General features: G+C 44.4%; 1 protein-coding gene across 5 annotated transcripts; it reads left to right on the top strand.

Annotated features, from left to right (window-relative positions):
* The first annotated feature begins 262 nt into the window (after nucleotides 1–262).
* Zbtb18 (zinc finger and BTB domain containing 18) lies at nucleotides 263–8,751 on the top strand. Of its 5 annotated transcripts, XM_036202644.1 has the most exons (3): nucleotides 2,441–2,813; nucleotides 5,055–5,742; nucleotides 5,855–8,751. In XM_036202644.1, exons 1-3 carry the CDS (start codon nucleotides 2,801–2,803, stop codon nucleotides 5,862–5,864), a joined length of 711 nt encoding a protein of 236 aa, XP_036058537.1. In that variant the 5' UTR covers nucleotides 2,441–2,800; the 3' UTR covers nucleotides 5,865–8,751. The 5 variants fall into 5 exon arrangements, with proteins under 5 accessions (XP_036058534.1, XP_036058535.1, XP_036058537.1 ...); XM_036202641.1 differs by lacking the exon at nucleotides 2,441–2,813 and adding an exon at nucleotides 263–562 and having other exon boundaries at nucleotides 5,055–8,751; XM_036202642.1 differs by lacking the exon at nucleotides 2,441–2,813 and adding an exon at nucleotides 584–743 and having other exon boundaries at nucleotides 5,055–8,751.
* The last annotated feature ends 10,706 nt before the right edge of the window (nucleotides 8,752–19,457 follow it).

The following is a 19,457-nucleotide window of genomic DNA, read 5'->3' as shown; positions in this document are numbered from 1 at the left end:
CCTGCCCGCCACTGCCATTGGTCGAGCTGCCCCGTCAGTCCCGCCGCTCCTCCGCCCCTCTCGAAACACCCCTCTCCTATTGGGCAACGCTGCGACCGAGGGCGGGCCAGGGACCGGGGCCCCGCCGCTTTCGCTCAATCGCAGAGCCGCCGGCGCGGGGCGGCCCGGCCCGGCCGGGCGGGGCCACATCTGGGCCGCGCCGCCGCGTGCGTGCGTGTGCGTCGTCCGCCCCCCCCCCCCGCCCGCGCCCCGCCCGCCCCCCCCCCCCGGCCCGGCGCCGCGCTCGCCCGCCCGCCCGCCCGCTCCCGCCCGTGCGTCTGGCAGGCTGCGGCCGCCGCTGGGCTGCTGCCATGGGGAGCCGTTGAAAGAGTGGGGCCCTGTGGCTCGGCCGCGCGCCTCAGGCTGCCAGCGCGGGCGGGGGGCGGCGGGGGCGCGCGGGGCCCGGGCCGGGGCCGGCGGGCGGGCGGGCGGGGGCCGGCGGAGGACGCCCACAAGTCCAGCGGCGGCGGCAGAGGAGGAGGAGGAGGACGCGGCGGGGACGCGGCGACTCGGGCCGCTCCGTGTGAGTCCCCGCGCCCGCCCTGCCCCGCTGCCGGCCGTGGGGCTCCCGCCGGGCGGAGTTAGTTAGTGCGGCGGAGGGAGGGCGGGCGGTGCGGGCTCGCCTCGCCTCGCCTGGCCGCGCTCCCCGGCCGGTGCAGCTGCGGCGCGGGGCGGACTCGGTGCAGCTGCGGCGGCGCCTCCCGGTGCGGAGGGCGGGCGGGCGGGCGGGCGGGCGGGGGAGGGGTCCGGGCCGCCGCAGCTGCAGCGCCCGGGACGGCCGCGGCTCCCGGGCCGGTGCAGCTGCAGGGCCGGGGGAGGGGGAGGGCGCGGCGCCCGGGTTGCGGTTGCCGGGGAGGCCCCGGGGGCTGGCGCGCGGCGGCGGCGGCGGCGGCGGGGGAGCGGTCGCCGCGCCGCTTCTTGGCGACTTTTCTTTTGTTGTTGCCGCGACCCGGGTCTGTTTTCTCGGCCGTTGTGGAAGGTGTTTTCCTGCTGCACCGGCTCTCTGCCCTGCACCTCCTTCCCGGTGGTTTCACCCTTCCTCTTTCCCTGAGTGCTTTATGCACGGCGAACTGCGCGAAGATTTGCATCCTCCCCCCCTCACTCCCCACCACCACCACCTCAAACCTCACACACACCCCGGGCACCCTGCCCCCACCTCTGAGAAACAAAACCCCAAACCTCACGGAACCTCCGTGGGTCCGCGGCAGCGAGACTTGGACGGGTTGGTCTGTGGAGTGGATGTCTCCGGGCCATTGCGGTGCTTGGGGCTCATTAAACTGTCACTCACCCCCACCGCCACCCCACTGGGTAAACGGGGTGATTAATGTCGGATACATTGGAATGGGGCGAGGGCATCTGCGGAGAAGAGGGTGTGTGTGTGGCAGGGAAGTAATGTAGCTGCACCGTGTGCCTCCAGAACGACTTCAGAATCGTGTCGTTCACGGCGAAGTTAGAGAAAGTTAGGTTTGTGAGTCGTGAGCGAGGGCAGGACAGAGTTGGGGTTTTGTTCTCTAGCTCCCTGCCTCGGTTTTTCTAAGGCGAGCCTAAGTGGTGGTCGCCCGGGTTGGGACGTTTGCGCCTCCGGCCCCGATTTCTTTTTCTCTACTCTTCACCCTCCCAAGTCTGTGGGTGATGTGTCCTGACATTCAGAGATGTCGCAGCAGCACCTTGCAGGGAACCGGGCGGCCCAGCCCCGGTTACATTGACATTTCAACAGCCATTAGAAAAGACCCACAAACTCTGGCCAAGAAAGTTCCCAAAGTCTACACTTGGCTTCTCACCTCTCCTGTGATTACAACCCCTTCCCCAAAGCGATAGAGACCAAGGGCAAAACAAAATGACGCCTTCTCTGAGCAGAAAGATGAGATGTGGTCACTCTGAGTTGACTGTAGCGGGTTGTGTTGGTTTATTAATTTGCCTTATTGAGCTGAAATACTTTCCAGGATTTCAGAAAGTGCAGTTTCAGTTTGTTGATGCTGAGAATGGAAATTTGCATTCACAGTGGCAGTGTGAATTATTTTCCTGGGAGGTAGTTGCAGATATGTTGCTAAGTAAGAGTGAAATAATAAGGTGAGCCACGCTGAAGTAAGAGTTTTTAATAAGTCTGCCAACATTTTGGAGATGTCTACCATTATCTCCGCAGGGGGAAAAACATGCTGTAATAATGTTGAAATGGGACTGGAGATGTCAAATGGGTTGGTTTAAAAATATCCCCAAGCTGCCTTTGAAACTCGACGTTGGAGTTGAATAAAAGTGAATGTGGGTTTCCTGAATAGCACTGAGCTTGAGTGTGCTGTCATATGTAAGCCAGTCCACCGACTTGAGGCAGGAGTGCTGCGATTCCATAAATACAGTAGGACTCCATATGCTGAGTTTTTCAGTTTCTTCTGTTAGAAAGTTTGGGGGGGAAAGGAAGACTTTGAAGTATTTTGTTTATACTAACAGAAGAGAAAAGTTCTCCTAAGAAGAAGCTGGTGGCAGGAGTGGAGAGGAGTAGCATATGGCATTAAAGGAGCGCAGCTGGAGGTAGCTTTTCCATCTGAACATGATGTCAGAGCAGCTGACAGCCTGCCATCCCTCAGCCTTTTATTCTAACACACAGACAGGGAGTTAGTGTGTGCCGATCTGTGCTGGGGAAGGTATCTCATTCCTCTCCAACATCATCTCCACTTTGCATCTGTCTCTCTTAGTCTGCTTTTTTTCCACCGATGTAACAGACCTGGAGCCAGCAAGACTCCGAGGGAAGGACTTAATCAAGTTTATGTGTCCTAAAGGTAGGGGTAGCGAGAGATTAGATGGAGCATCTTTCTGTTTGGGTGTTTTATTTAATTTTTTTAAAAAATCACATTACTTTTCTAATTCACTTTATGAATAATATGTGAAATTGAACATGAAGTGATGGTCTTACTGGAGTTGAAAGTCTTGGGCTTGCTTGGTTTAAATTTTTATTTCTTTTCTTTGAGGAAGTAAATAACTTTAATACACAGAAATATTTCAAGTTTTCAGATGGTAAGAAAGGCTTTGGAATATGGCTTTTTGAGATCACTTTGGATTAAGATGCCTTTTGTTGTTCGGTGCTGTTTAGATTCCTTTTGCTTGAGGGGGGGCAGAAACAGTAAACTGTCTGGAATCCAGCTTTCAAACTTATATGAGAAGATTATTCTGGTTAAGAAGCTAGGTTGTTGTGTAATTAATTCCACTGTGAAACTTTATTCCTCAAAACATTCGGCAAGCATTACTGAAAGCAGCATACAGCTGTAGTGCTTTTGAAACCGGAGGGTTTTTGTTGTTGGGTTTTTTGTTTTTTTAAGAAGGGGTGAAAAAAAGAAAGACAGACAACTTTTGTCCCTAGGAGAATAGTTTGACCAGTTTCCTCATTTCTCTTTCAAATATATATTTAAGAGGTCTTTTATTTCAGCATAACAATAATTATTTGCAGGAGTTTCAGTGTTAGCGACTAATTTAGAACTTGTAGATTCGAGCTGCCTGAATTGGCCAGACAGCTGTAATCGCACCCTCTATTCTTAATCTCTTTATCTGGGCAGCAGCTGCCATATGGCCACAGTCAGCTGGATCAGATGTTTATAAGCTTCCTTCTTCGGCCCTCTCTGTCCTCTCAGCCTCCTAATTTGATCACGGCTACCTTGTGAGCTGCCCTCCAATCTTTATTTTTAGCCCTCTCCAGGATTAGGATTGATGTTAGCTGTGGGGCACTTAAAGTGATTGTATTGTAAATCTTGGTTTATTCTATTGGTGGTGTCTTTCAGGAGGTATCTGAGTTTAGGATGAAAGTTTGACTGTCTGAGCAGCGTGTGGAGGAGGGAAGCTGGGTCTGAATATTAACTCCATAACCACCATCCTCAGATGCACTTGGTGAGGTGGATGGCTGGAGCCCTGCTTCTGCTCCCAAGATGGGGAAGTGGGCTCTTTATCTTTAGCCACTGCAGTTGAATTTTGACGGTTCTTTGCCTTCCCTCCCTCACCTCCTCCCCTGCCAGAAAACAAGGCAAAGATGCATAATTGAAAGAACAGAACTTCTGGGAAAACAAGATCTGAGTTATTATTGAAACAAAGTATTTTCTGTTGGTGAGGGAAGGCAGAGCCAGGGGAAAAAAGTGTTTTGTTTTTCTAGAAAGCCTTTTTAAAAATACTAAATAGTGAACCTATAAAGTTTTTGCACCTCATTTTATAGTGGTAAAAGTTCGATTCGTTTTAATATGGAGTTTGTTTTGCCCTGTAATAGATCAAAGTTTAGATGAGAATATTCAGAGTTAACAGCCTCTCTGGGTGCTAATAATATTGTTCTACAAAGAACCCCCCCCCCATTCATTTGAAAATGTTTGGATTTGTTCATAGTAAAGATGATCTTTTCCATCTGTCGGTGCAGTTCTGTCTTGATCTCCTGCGTGTGCACTACCTGCAAATCTTACGGCACCAACATCTGTTCTTACACACACAGGGCTTTTGTTGTAGTAACACTCTGACTTTAAAAGTAAGTTGTTTGCTGATTTCTGGACTAATTATGCAATTTCATTTTTTTCTCCTCATTTCAGCCAAATGTGTGTGTGTTCATTCTGCTCTCTAAGTAGTCAGGTATGAAAAGTGATAAAATCAAAAGAATGGTTGGGCAAGTTTTCTTGACTCCTCCAGAATTTGTGTGGAACTTAGCTTTGTTATTGTGAGTTCTTGAAGTTAAAGCTGTCTTGTAGGTTTTGTGGAACGTCATCTGCTCAGTAGTTGGTTAAATTTCTCCTGGAAGAGGTCTGGATTCTTGTCCTCAGTAATAGGCTATAGCTAAAGGAAGTCTTTAAACTTGACCAGGAGTTTGGAGAAGGGTGAGGGAGTCCTTGGCAAGTGCATTTAGGTCGCATGTGTGACTTGGTAGTCCTGTGGGGTGTGAGCCTGATTTAAAATTCATAGACAGGGAACTCTCCACTAAGGCGGATTTGCTTTAAAGTGGGGACTAGAGGCTAAACTCGTAACCAGGCTCTAATGAGAACCTCCTCTTTCCCCAGGTTATGAAGACAGTATGGAGTTTCCAGACCACAGCAGACATTTGCTGCAGTGTCTGAGCGAGCAGAGACACCAGGGCTTTCTTTGTGACTGCACTGTTCTGGTGGGAGATGCCCAGTTCCGGGCGCACCGAGCTGTGCTGGCTTCATGCAGCATGTATTTCCACCTCTTTTACAAGGACCAGCTGGACAAAAGAGACATTGTTCATCTGAACAGCGACATTGTGACAGCCCCCGCTTTCGCTCTCCTGCTTGAATTCATGTATGAAGGGAAACTCCAGTTCAAAGACTTGCCCATTGAGGACGTGCTAGCAGCTGCCAGTTATCTCCACATGTATGACATTGTCAAAGTCTGCAAAAAGAAGCTGAAAGAGAAAGCCACCACAGAGGCAGACAGCACAAAAAAAGAAGAAGACGCTTCAAGTTGTTCGGACAAAGTCGAGAGCCTCTCAGACGGCAGCAGCCACATGGCAGGTGACCTGCCCAGTGATGAAGATGAAGGCGAAGATGAGAAATTGAACATTCTACCCAGCAAAAGGGACTTGGCAGCTGAGCCTGGGAACATGTGGATGCGATTGCCCTCAGACTCAGCAGGCATCCCCCAGGCTGGCGGAGAGGCCGAGCCACACGCCACAGCAGCTGGAAAAACAGTAGCCAGCCCCTGCAGCTCAACAGAGTCTTTGTCCCAGAGGTCTGTCACCTCCGTGAGGGATTCGGCAGATGTTGACTGTGTGTTGGACCTGTCTGTCAAGTCCAGCCTTTCAGGAGTTGAAAATCTGAACAGCTCTTATTTCTCTTCACAGGACGTGCTGAGAAGCAACCTGGTGCAGGTGAAGGTGGAGAAAGAGGCGTCCTGTGATGAGGGTGATGTTGGCACTAATGACTATGACATGGACCATAGCACTGTGAAAGAGAGTGTGAGCACTAACACCAGGGTACAGTATGAGCCGGCCCACCTGGCTCCTCTGAGGGAGGACTCGGTCTTGAGGGAGCTGGATCGGGAGGACAAAGCCAGCGACGACGAGATGATGACCCCAGAGAGCGAGCGGGTCCAGGTGGAAGGGGGCATGGAGAGCAGTCTGCTTCCCTATGTCTCCAACATCCTCAGCCCCGCAGGCCAGATCTTCATGTGCCCCCTGTGCAACAAAGTCTTCCCCAGCCCCCACATCCTGCAGATCCACCTGAGCACGCACTTCCGCGAGCAGGATGGCATCCGCAGCAAGCCTGCCGCCGATGTCAATGTGCCCACGTGCTCCCTGTGTGGGAAGACTTTCTCCTGCATGTACACCCTCAAGCGCCACGAGAGGACTCACTCGGGGGAGAAGCCCTACACGTGCACCCAGTGCGGCAAGAGTTTCCAGTACTCACACAACCTGAGCCGCCACGCCGTGGTGCACACTCGAGAGAAGCCCCACGCCTGCAAGTGGTGTGAGCGCAGGTTCACGCAGTCGGGAGACCTGTACAGACACATCCGCAAGTTCCACTGTGAGTTGGTGAACTCCTTGTCGGTCAAAAGCGAAGCACTGAGCTTGCCCACTGTCAGAGACTGGACCTTAGAAGATAGCTCTCAAGAACTTTGGAAATAATTTTATATATATATATAAATAATATATATATATATATATACATATATATACATAGATCTCTATATAGTTGTGGTACGGTCTAAAAGCAGTCTTGTTTCCTGGAACTGAAAAGTTGGGATCTTAACTTGTTTTTGCACTTTAGAATAATAGCATGAGAATCTCACTAATTTAGCATTCTGATAAAAGAAACTTTAGAGCAAGTCAGAAGTAGAGAGGTGTCTTTCCTTTGAGGGGTAGGCCAAGTTAGCCAATAAATCCTTCTCAACAAATGGTTCTGTCACAAATGCTTTCATATGGCTTAATTTTGTAAACACTGCATTGTCTTGAGCGCTTTTCCTGTGCCCCACATTGTTTTGTTTGGTTTTCAAAGTAGAAATTCCCTCCAGTTTTATTAGCCTCTTTATATGTCTCAAATTGCATGAATATTTTCTGGCTGTTGGAAACCTGAATGCTTTTAGACCCAAATGGAAAATTTCTGAAATGCTGGATTATCTATTTTTAAACAAGCAGTTGACTTAAAACTTTCTGTGGCAACTTCTGGTTTTCTGACAGTTCCCAGTGAGAGAAATTCTGACAGTACACTGGGTCACTGGGACTGTCTCTGTGAAGGTTTGCTTGAGATGAAAAAGGATATTGCAGCTTCAGCAGTGTTGAACTGTGTGTTTAAAATGTGAATTACTGTTCTTGTATACTGTAATTGATTACACGGGCTGGGGGGGTGTCAAAGAACTTGACAGGTTGTGTTGATGCTCTTAGTTGAGTCTTGAAAAGTAAATATTAACGCTACAGAAATGCATGAGTTTCAATATATTTTTTGTCTTTGTTTGCATTGTATAACTTTAACGAGTGAGTTTAAAATTATTTAATTTCCTTAGAAAAATAGCACCATTTGGGGAAAAAAACTGGTGTTACGAAGAACGTAAATGCACTGTTTTTATTTTTATTTTATATAATTTAAATTGACTTTTCCCACTGTCTTTAAGTTGAAACTGTTAAGCTGAATAAAAACTTAAGCTGCAAATTGATAACTTCGCTACATTACAAGGAACATATAAATGTTTACAAACGGCTTAAAGATTTGCATGTGCAGTGTGCATTTATAACACACTTGTAATTGCACAGAACCCATGCCAGCTCAGAGTTTAGGTGTACACATGTACCCAGCTGAGCGTTTTTAGAATAACTACTGCACAAATTGACAATAGGTCATAGGTCATTCTCTCTCTCTCTCTCTCTCTCTCTCTCTCTCTCTCTTTTCTTCCCTTTTCTTTTTCTCCCTATTTCCTTTCCTTCCCCCTACCCCCTAACTCATGAAAAGATTCTATGGACTGAAAAAGCCCCAGGCTGAAAGGACTGAACTGCCTTGATTGACGTGGGGAGGGGGTTAGTAGACTATGTGTATCGGCAGCACAGGCTGCAGCCCAACGTGTGGTTTTAATGACCAGCACGCAGGGGAGAAGCATTTTGCACAGTGTTTGTTTTCCTGTCTTGCACTTACAAATAAGGTCTATGGGAGTAGCATGGAAAATGTTTGTTGTTTTTCCCTTTTTCTTTTTTAATTGCTTTTGTTTAAAATTTGATCGCCTTAACTACTGTAAACATAGCCTATTTTTGTGCTTAAGATACTGAATGGAAAACTCCATTGTGTGTTGCTGGACTGTTTTGGAAATATTTGGTCAAATGTATGTTAATTTGGCTGTAATGGCATTTAAAGCAAACAAACAAACAAAAAAAGCTGTGAAAATGGCCTTGGAGCATTATCTTTAGTTACTTGAAGAGTTTCTAGTTTTTTTTTTTTTTGTTTGTTTTTTTAATACAGTTTATGTTAAAATAATCTTTATTAATTTAGAGAAGACAATCAATGTCTGTGAGAGAACGGACTTTTTTTGGATTTTTTCTTTTTTGTGGTCATTGTGAGTGATTGCTTTTTCTTTTTCTTAGTTTCACATTCTTCCTTTGTTCTAAATCTTAGACTGACATCTAGCTTTGACAATCATAGTATGTTTTATTTCCTGAGGGGGAATAACTTATAATGCTGTTTAGTTTTGTACTATTGGTGTGTTGGTGAATTTTTAAACTGTGTGCTAACTGCAATAAATTATATGAACTGAGAATTCCCTGTGTGGTTTTTGTATTATGATTGCATAACAGATTTTGAAGTTTGTATAGTGCGTGGCATTGTCAGTTTTATTCAGGTTATGAAGTTATTAGAATGCTTTAGGGTCACCCAGACAGAAATGTTCATGTTCTCATCATTTAAGAAGACACTAAATGCACATTCAAAAATATGACCCATCTCTACAGTGTAGATCAAGACTGTTGAGGTAATTCCCTAGATAATTGTGAATACAAAGAACTTCAAGTGGCGAGGTAGGTTTTTCATAAGACACACAGCTATTAACCCATATACAATGTAAGTCACTTTCCTTGCATGGTTTTATCCTAAGTTGATTGGTCAAATCCATTCTCCCATGTTCTGGCTTAAGTGGAAAATTGAAGGAGACCGGATGTCTTAATTTGGAACACTGCTTGGCTAATGAGTGGAAGTCTAGGCAATTGAATTAGCAGGCATTCGGTTGTTAAGATTAGCTGTGTATGTCCGTTTTTCTTACCAGAACTCAAAAGATTGTAGTGTTTAAGTTCTAATTTTAAAACATACTTACGCCATGCATCATTAGAAAGAACTATCCCTCCTCTTAGTCATTGCCCTGCCCCAGTTTCTTCCCTGCCGTGTTGGGTGTGCGGCTGGTAAGGGCTGGTTGGCCCGCAGAATTGACAGAACACATGTATGTGGGACTTTGGGGAATTGTCACACTGGCCGTAGATTGCAGTGGGGCCCAGGTCCTGGGGATGTATAAATACTAAATCTTGAACTGTCCATAACTCCCAATCCTAAAGACAAATATGAAAGTAATAGTTTTACACAACTACTGTCTTAAGATATTACACCAAAAAGCCCATGGTAAGGTTAATATTTTATGGGGGAATCTATAGTGTGAAACACACCCTTTAGAAGGTCTTTGATGGCTTTGTCTAGAAATCCGTGAAGGTTTTATCATAAAATACAAGCAATAATTTACAGTTTGGAGTGATATATTCAATTTTTATCTGAAAAAATAATGTAACTGAGTGTTTTAAACAACATTTCACTTGAAGGGAACATTTTCATGTGGTCTCCACAGTTCCTTGAGCAGTTAGCAAGTGAGAAGGAGAGATGCCTTTCATTTTCCTGTACCCTAAAGCTTCCCGAAGATGTTGAGGGTTGATGTAGCATTCAATCCCATTGACTGTCTTACTGTTAAGTGAGAACCTCCTTAGTAGTGCATCCTTCATGTACTCAACACAGCGTACTTTCTGATTATGACTTGGAAATAGCTTCTTAAAATACTGTAGAACAGACATAGAATGTTATTACACAAATGGTCACATTTGGCGTATGACATGCAAGAATCCATTGTTTATTCACTACATTGAAGAACGTTGTCATGTAATCCAGTTGGAAACCTGTACCATCAGGCCCTCCTGTGACATCTGGCTGATCCCTAAATGCGGAGTGAAAATATGGTTTCACTTACTTTTGAAAACATCTGTTTCTTTCAGATAATCACTTACGCCCTGGATTGCTATGGGCCCAGCATTGTGTGCTAGGTGTACCCTGGGGAATAGCCCACAAGTAGAAGACACTGAGGATACCAGTTGGGGATTTCTTTCCTAGTTAATTATGCTATCAGATTAATAGGTGAATCAAGTAAAGTTTACCCTTAGCAGATTTTACATGAGTCTCTAAAAACAGGTTTTTGGAAGGTTAGAAAAAGGTGTACATTATATTAATAAGGATGAGCTCACATTAAATTAATAAGTATTAAAAAATGCTTTCCCAAGTAAATTTTTGTTTTGAAGTACTATAAAAAATAGCTGGGTCTTTTAAACTAAGAAGCAATTCTACTTTAAAAGTCTTGAACATCTTAGTTTTACAGATAAAACATAAGATACATTTAAAAAAAAAAAAAAAAAACCTTGAGAAACCCCAGTTTTAAAAATCCAATACAAAATTTTTTATTATCTTAAGATCTCAAAAATTCCTGCACCGTTTGACTAGTTCATTCTTATGAAGTTGAGAAATTTGAGTTTTAACCTAATAGAGGAAATTGCACATACCTCGGGTAGAAAATCTTTAATTGTGGATAATGACCTCAATCGATTATTATTTATTTCAGTGTTTGAAGTTGCCAATAAGGTTCAGTGGATGAAGCAAGTGTGAGGTTTGAAGTTGGGGACAGAAGAGATGCCGTTTTCACGAGAGTCCTCTGCGTTAAAACCTGGAGAAAATGTCATCTGAAAAGAAAGCAGTGGCTTTATTATTTCTTAAAGCAAATAGCTTTTAGGAATTTCATTTTGGCCAGAGTCCAACTTTATTACACTGACAGGATTTTGTCCCTTATGTTAGATTTTTTTTTTTTTTCTACCTTTTGCCTGGGGAATCCTGGCATAATACTGTGGTCCTTTGGTCCAGACATAGAGTCACTTATCTAACTAGCTCTGTCCGATGTTTTCTGTCTGGAGCCTTCTCCACCCTACTCATCAGCTTATAGAATGGTGGCATGTTGGGGACAACATTGAGAGCTTTCAGAAATCCATTTTAAGAGAAACTTCAGAAATGAAGCTTTTGGCAGTTTTGCAAACCAGTACCTTTAAAATAAAAATCCTCACCTAGTGACTCTTGTAATTTTTTGTGGAAGAAATCCAAATGTGCAACACTGTAAAGAGAAAGGTTGGCTGGTAGAAATGAATCAATGACTAGCAATAGTTGAACGGTTGTTTTCCTTTAAAAATCCAAATTCTTTATTATGTCTCTGCTTATGCTAAATAAGTTGTAATTAATTCTCCAGGTAATTCAGACATAAAGAATAGCTTTATTATTTTTTTTCTAGGACATTCAAGCCCTTGAAAGAAATTAGGGTTTTGTTTTGTTTTGTTTTGTTTTGTTTTTCTAAACCTGCATCAGGGGCTTTACGAAGAGGGATGAAGTATTCAGTTACTTTTCCCAATTCTATTCTGGTATTTACTAATTTCATTTGAATTTCTAGCTTTATATGGGATGATGCTTTTCTTTAGTTGGAAGGGTATCTTTAACAGTATTTTCTAAAACCAAAGATTAGCTTGAATTCGTGGTCACTTATTCCCCCAATAAGGTATGTCCTTCTCTAAGTGTTAGGAATGGATTTGCTATTAGGTTCTAGGAAACTCTGTCTCTTTTGGGAAGGAGAGGCAAAACAAAACGAAACGAAACAAAAACAACCAAATCCCATTTGGCTTTAAAGTGTAGCACATTCAGGCAGGAGCAGTTTCACTGAGTGTGGGCAGGGCGCATTGAGAGCCCCTGTGACATTCAGAGGGCCCATTCACCAAAAGCACCGGCCTACGTCTGTTATGATCTTTGCAGTTAATCATTAAATTAGGTGGCCTTTGTTAAGTGTCAACATGCATGCTTAATGTGACTATAGGAATTTTTAAAAGTCATTGTCCCAAATAGTCAAGTTTGCCAGAAGTGAACTCGTAGTTCATAGGAAGTGGAGCATGAAAGAATGCATTTTAATATTGGTAAACGTGTGTGAGTAGATTAAATCTGTTTTAATACAGAAAGTGTGTAGATGCCATTGAACTTGAAAGAGTAGCATGACTTTATGTGTCATGCCAGGCCAGAGCTAACTTTTGATATATGTGACTGAACTTAGAAGATATGTATCAATCATGCATGTAGGAATATAGTTACTCAAACCTGTAAAAAGAAGACATACAGTTCATTGAAATGTGGGTCACCTTAAAATCTGAGGGGATTATTAATGACTAACATTTTGTGTTTCTGATGATCTGAGATGAGCTTTGATCATAGTAAAGGCATTTAAACTTTTCTTTCTTAAAAAAAAAATTTTTTTTAAGAGATTGAAAATATACATGGGCCTTTTCTTTGAAACTATAGCACATATAATGGCTTGGTAATACTGAAACTTTTGCATGTTCACTAGACAGCAATGCCTCCCGAGCAGGTCGCTGTGGACCATTTTGGGAAAAGCACAATAGCACAGTAATTAAAATACTGAAGGAAAGTATCGATGACCGGGGAGCTGGAAGACCACAGAAACTAGTGACATTTATGTATATTTAGTGGAAAAAAAATCTCAATTTCTAACTTAGAACAGTTTCTCCATTACTTAAAATCCTTTTCAAATAGAAGAAATTGGAGAAAAAAAGAAAGAAAAAAGAAAGCAAGAAAGCAAAGGAAAAACAAACTCTATCTCAAGAAAATTAGATTTGTAAAGTTATTTCTACCTGGCTTTGACAAAGAAGGTTCTAGATTCAGTATGGCAGGAGGGAGAAATGACACAGAGACACAGGTTTATGGCCAATGTACAGTCATAGGGTAGGAGTCTCTTGTGTAAAATTTCAGATCTCTTCCAAATCCCCAAGATTCTGCAAGTGAATAATCTCAAGAGATGCTGACGTCTGCTGCATGAGTGTTTCCTTAGGTCTGACTGTTTCCGAAGCACGGACTGCAGTTCTTACCTCGGATGCTGCTTTCTAGTTTTCTCCGTGGCTTTTTATTTACCTCGAGAGGGTAAAGTTTATTCACTGAGTGATTGTGACACCATGGCACAACTGAGTTTTCCAGCCAAGTTGTTTTCATGTTTCTTTACCATTTAAAAAAAAAGGGGGGGGGGAACAAATTTGAAATGAAAACTCCAATTTATATCGGCCTATGTACCACCCTGGGTACCAGCTAGCTATGTGTTAATATACCAGGCGGGGGCCCTGAGCCTGAAGAGAAAGGAGCTGAGGCATTTCTGGGGCTCCTTACAATAAATGACATCAAACTGGATGAAAAGCTTCAGCAAAAGGCAGAGAAATTAGAGGATGTGTTGGGGCATAAAGAACTTTTGCTTTTCATAGTAAGTGTGAAGTCTAGAAAAATGTGGTGATTTCTCACGTTCTATTTATATGTTATTTTACTTGAGGGATGCCTCGAAGCAATGCTAGAACCACTTCTGTGCAAAGGGGGAGGGAGGGAGGGAGTGTGTCATCATTTGTTCGGTCTGCTGTGTAAAGGTGCTTATCTTGCAGTAAGAATAATACTGTAGTGAACACATGACAGGCGTTCTGTAGGCTTGACCAGCATGGAAGGGTTTGAATGATTGACGCGCTGTTGTTTAAAAGTCAGTCAAATAACACCTCAAAGAATGAGGCTATCAATCCTCGTGTTGTTTTTATGTATTAATACATATATATTTTAATCTTTCCAAAAATAACAGTGAAGTTTTATAAGCAAGAAACCAATCAAAACTTAGTTCTGCATCTCTAGTCTGAATATTTGCATTCTGGACTGATTGTCTTTAAAATAATAAATTAGTTTTCTTGTTCAAATTATGAAAATCTAAGGATTGAACGGCTCAGAAATTCTCCACGATGTCAAGATCTGTGGTGTTTGTCTGATGGTCTCTCCTCCCAGGTTGCTGCTATGCATGTTCTCTCACATTGGGACTAACCTAGACTCATGAACACTCTAAGCTGGCAGGCACAGAAGTGACTTCCAAGTCATTCATTCTGGTAAGAAACCAACCCAGGCAAGATGTGGGAGAGAGAAGCAGATTCAGGTCTTTGCACATACTTCATACATTGCCCAAACCTTGCCTGGGTATCATTTTAAAGATGGACTCTTTGCACATACTTCACACATTCCCCAAACCTTGCCTGGGTATCATTTTAAAGATGGACGTCTCTCTTTAGAGGCACAGGATGGTCAAATTCCTTGCTTTAGGTTCCTCTTTGATCAAGGCTGAATCTGAATCTCCATCCTGGCCATACCTCTGTGATCAAATTCTCATCTGTAATATGTGCCATGGTTACCTTGCCCATGGTTTGCTACAAACTGTTGCTGTTGGAATCTAGACTGGAATGCTGTCTTTTCCTCTACTTTGGCCCAATCCAATTGGTCTCGATACAGCAAGGTACTCTCTGCTGGGGTCTGGGCTATTGGACCTCCTCTCCTTCACTGCAAGAACTGAAACCCAACAGCATCCTCCCAACTCACATTTTCCCTTCATGCCCCCAGCTAGGAAAGAGTCACTTGGGTTTCAAAAAAAAAAAAAATGTTATTTGTTCAGCCACAACGAGGCAGTGTTCAGTCCTGGCAGATACAGCTGGGGAATGGCCAGAGTGCTTCTGGACATAGGAAGGCAGAGAAGAAGCATTGGTCAGGTACTGAGGTGCCAGCCTTCGGGAGCCTCCGTGTTTCTTTCCCCTTACTGGCCCCGTTTTCCTAGAATATTTCTCAGCCCCTCTCACCATCATCTACTGGAAAGAAGCTTCAAAGGGAAGTCAGGAGACATATTCATGCCACACAGGAGGCATCCCACTCTGCCACTCATCTCTTCATTTCTAAAAGCAGAATAATGCCCTATCACTTCTTTCTTGGCACAATGTGAACATGGATGCACACTTCATTAAGCTCACAGAGGGAAGATGCTCAGTAGATTTTTAGGGAACAATACTACTATAAAAATAATTTGTTTTTATACCAAGATAAAATTTTTTTCTATCACAATGCCTTCCCAGCCTTCCTTTATTAATGGAGATTTTCCTCTCTCTCTCTCTCTCTCTCTCTCTCTCTCTCTCTCCCTCTCCCTCTCCCTCTCCCTCTCCCTCTCCCTCTCCTTCTCCCTCTCCTTCTTCTTCTTCCTTTTTTTCCAGACAGGGTTTCTCTGTGTAACAGGCTGGCTGTCCTGGAACTAACCCGCTTTGTAGACCAGACTGCCCTCAACTCACAGAGATCCCTTTGCCTGTCTCCTGAGTGCCGGGGTTAAAGGTGTGTGCCACCACCATGTGTCTCTCGATTTTTAAAAAATTTAAGTCCATCAAGGACTAATAGTTTCAAACTTGTTTAGGTTTCTCAGCAATTTCTGCAGGCTGTGTGAAAATGAAAGGGTCATACTTGTGAAAAGCTGACACACTCTCAGATAGGCTTGTAGGTACGAACACGTGTGCAATTCTTCTCATTGATATCACACTTTTGGTTCCTTGTGACAAATTTCTCTGTGCCCATTAATTAATCCAGGGTCCCATGTCCGTATCATTTCTTTTAGGGAGTTAAGCGAAGATGAAGATACATCATTGTTGACTCCTCAGAGACAATCTGCTATGTCAAGCCTGCACTGGATACAGACACCACCACCCCTGTCCCACCCCCAAGGCTGAAGAAATCAAGATCAAAAGCTCTGATTGATGTTCACTGGAGTATCGTTAAGTAGAAAAACTAGTATGACAAATACACAGCGTGAAAACAGACACAACTCCCTGTAACCAGGAGAAGGTGGCACATGCCAGGTCAGAGCCAGAGCATCTCAGTGTCAGGTCCCGTGTCCCCGGTGTGCCCTGTGTTGTTGCAGGCATACATGGGGCAAATGGGTGTGAGCCCATCCACGGGGGAGGGTGATGTCCACAGAGCAGGGGAATGCGACTGTAAGTTGTGTTTATACTAAGATATGATCCAAGGTGTGTGTGTGTGTGTGTGTGTGTGTGTGTGTGTGTGTGTGTGTGGAGCAGGGCCAAGCACTGGATGGCTTCAGAGTCCCCATTCAATCCGTCCACGTCCCTCTTTTGATGCCATGCCACTTTACAAAAGCAATCAGGCCACAGTCATCTATTTTTTTTCTTTCCCCCCTTGTTATTATGACACAATCTCCCCTTCAATCTTATCATTTTCATCAGTTTTTGTAAAAGGCAATGAGCATAACAATACATGTTTGGTAAAAACAGTTCTTTGTTGCTCTATTTAATCATTTTGTTTCTATAAAGGAAAAAAAATAAAACAACAACAACAACCAAAAACAAACAAGCACACACACCCCTGGGGGGGGGGGGAACCAACCTTCCCTTTGCTTGATGCCATAGACAAGAGTCCAAAGGACATTAGCTGCTCCGTTGCACACATTGGAGGGAGAGTTTGCTGCGGGCTCTGTCTCCCTAATAGACTGGCGATTTTGTAAAAGGTTTTAGAGGGTTTTTGTTTAACCATTTCTGCATGTGTTTTTAATGAGCTCATGATGATTCGTAACAAAGGCCAGGTTGTGAGGTTTGCAGCCTCCCCCCCCCCCCCCCCCCTGACCTGATCGCTTCCCGCTGACCTGCAGAGTGAGCAGCACCTGTGCTCCTTGCCTAGCTCACCTATTGGAGTCATGGTGGTTGGGGCCATCTCCGGGCCTGTCTTCATGCCAGGGATGAATCATGCAGTGGGCAGGGCGGAAGGACTCTCTTTGTTGACAGCTTTCCATCTGGACTTTGGATACAGCCGGCCGTTCATGGAGAGCCTGGGTTGGCTGGAAAGGACTGCTCCAGTCAGCTCCTCCATGAAGGCCCCGGGGGCAGTAAAACACCAGCAAAGGAACTGTCTAGCATTTCGGCTGCACATTCAGAAAGGCGTCCCTCCCAGCTCCAGGTACCCAGGTTTGTGACTGTGTACAACTCCTGCTTGGACAAGTGGGTATTTAATAGTCAATAGGATCATTTACAGCCTCATTCAGATAATCCGACTGGAGTACACCTGAATAAATACATCAAGCTCAGGTGGCTGAGCACTAACCCCTCGGAGTTTAATAATTAAAATAAACAGAGCTATTGAGATGAGTTCCAGCTTTGTCATGTATAAATGTAAGATGTCCCACACAGGATGGTGTTTGGTGATTCACACAGGAGTATGATGGATAGATGATACATTTTCCATAGCTATTTAAGAAAAAAGAGATTATCTTAGTCATGAGGTAAAGTTATATGATACATTGTACCATCCAGTCTGATTCTGGGCCAGTGCAAATTTTTTTTTTCTGTCTTTCTTTCTGTCTTTTTTTTTCTTTTTTCTTTCTTCTTTTTTTTTGTGAAAGATTACTTCTTGGCAAACTAGATATGCAAACGCCAGAATACAGTAAAACCACATTTAATTGGACCTACTTGCCAACTTCTTGAACACAGCTTGGATTATCCCACTGGAGCCTGCTTCTGTTAAAAGCTGGGGGGAGGAAGTGGCATCCTGACAAGGCCTCAGATCATCTTTTTTTTTTTTTTCACTCGAAGTATAATTATGCAATGAGCCAAGTTTGGAAGTATTTTACTATGTTTAATAATTATTATTAAAGATATTGTAAAACATATGCATTTGTTAAGTGGAATGTAATAGGAGTAAAAATCATGTCATAAATTTCACTTTGGATTTATTTTTCTATTTTGTGTTTTATTTGACAGCCTTCCAACTTGAGTCTAGCCCAAAGCCTGCACTCTAATACATATCATACTTGATATTAAAGTGAGAAGCGGGTAATTTATAGGAGCTGCGTGAGAGCTGTTTTCTTCTCAGGGCCAGCCTGTGTGGAGTCGACACCTCTGTTCAGGTAACAACTGATGTGAAAAACCATTCACAGAAAGTGAGATGACAGGGATGGAGAAACCCTTTGCACACACTTCCAACAGCAGCTCGGAAACCCACATGTCCTGGGCATGCCTATTGTTCCAAAGATGGAGCCGAGAGCAGGGTGCCTGTCTCTCCGCGTGCTACTGACTCCTGAATGAGGGTGCCGCGTTGAGCTGTAGTACCAAATTCCCATCCCAACCCCTTACCTGGGAAACTGGAGTTGGTCTGTTGGTCTTCTTGAGCTTAAACAAATTTGTATTATCTGTACAGTTGTCTTTTTCAAAAAGGAGGAAGTGCCCCTGAAACCCCACTTCTTGATGTTGTACAGAGGTGCCATCTCTAATGATTAGCAAGACACTCTAGGCTGTTTGTGCTGAACTCCACCTGCGCTGTGAAATCCCCGTGATTTTTCTCACATTCCCACTCAAGCTGCCGAGCAACTGGGCCCTCTCTTCTACATGTGGCTGTCTCAGTGTGACTTCGGTGCGCCATTCCACTTGGCTGTTTCCTCATGCCCCACCACAGCCGATGATGGGGTATGAGAGGAAGCTGGCAGGGCACAGGAGGCCAGGGTCCCTGCATCCATCCCCCTGCCCTTCAGCGGGCTGCCTTTCTTTCTGGTGTGGTGACATGCTCTGCTCTGCTTTCCTAGGTATCCTTTAAATGTATCCCCCAGGGCTCCTGGAACCCTCCTGCAGCTCTGCTGTCGCGTGGCAGGACTGCAGCAGTCTGAGGCTTGCATGTGCAAAGGGGATGTGAGGACATCTGGACTGCGTCCCTGCAAGCAGAGCTCCCGAGGCATGCCATTACAACCCCGCAGCACTGGCCCCCAGTGCCCTGCAACTTTCTCTGGAGGGGTGCCCTTGATTTCTGGAGCATCCACAGCCTTGCCTCAGGCAGGGCTGACCAGGAGCTGAAGAGAAAGGACTTGGGAGCTTTCTGGAAAAGTCTTGCTTCTAAAAACCGGAAACCAGGAGGGAGGGAGGTGATGAGAAATCTGCCCTCTTCTCTGCTGACTAAGCTGTGTTGTCTTGAACAAGTGACCTTATCTTTTCATCTTTAAAATAAACCTTTTGAGCCAGATATGCCTCTGAGGTTCTTTCCGGCTCTAAGTTCTTGGGCATCTTTTACCTATTTAACTGAAATGCTGATTGAACTTGAACGGGGAAATATTTTCCAATTAGAGTAGAAATGGCGGCTAATATATCGCTAGGCTTCTGAGGCTTGTGTGATCAAAGGCATGCTTGCTCCGATAAGGGCGGGCAGGGGTAGGGATGGGGAGGGCTTCTCCTGGCTGGTGGGATTTTAATATCTAACTGCACTCACGTTTACACATGTCAGCCATGTGCTAAGCATATGCTTTCT

This window comes from Onychomys torridus, chromosome 11, assembly GCF_903995425.1.
Source record: "Onychomys torridus chromosome 11, mOncTor1.1, whole genome shotgun sequence".
NCBI lineage: Eukaryota > Metazoa > Chordata > Mammalia > Rodentia > Cricetidae > Onychomys > Onychomys torridus.
Note: the sequence above shows the minus strand (reverse complement) of the source record. Positions and strands in the feature narration are given on the sequence as shown.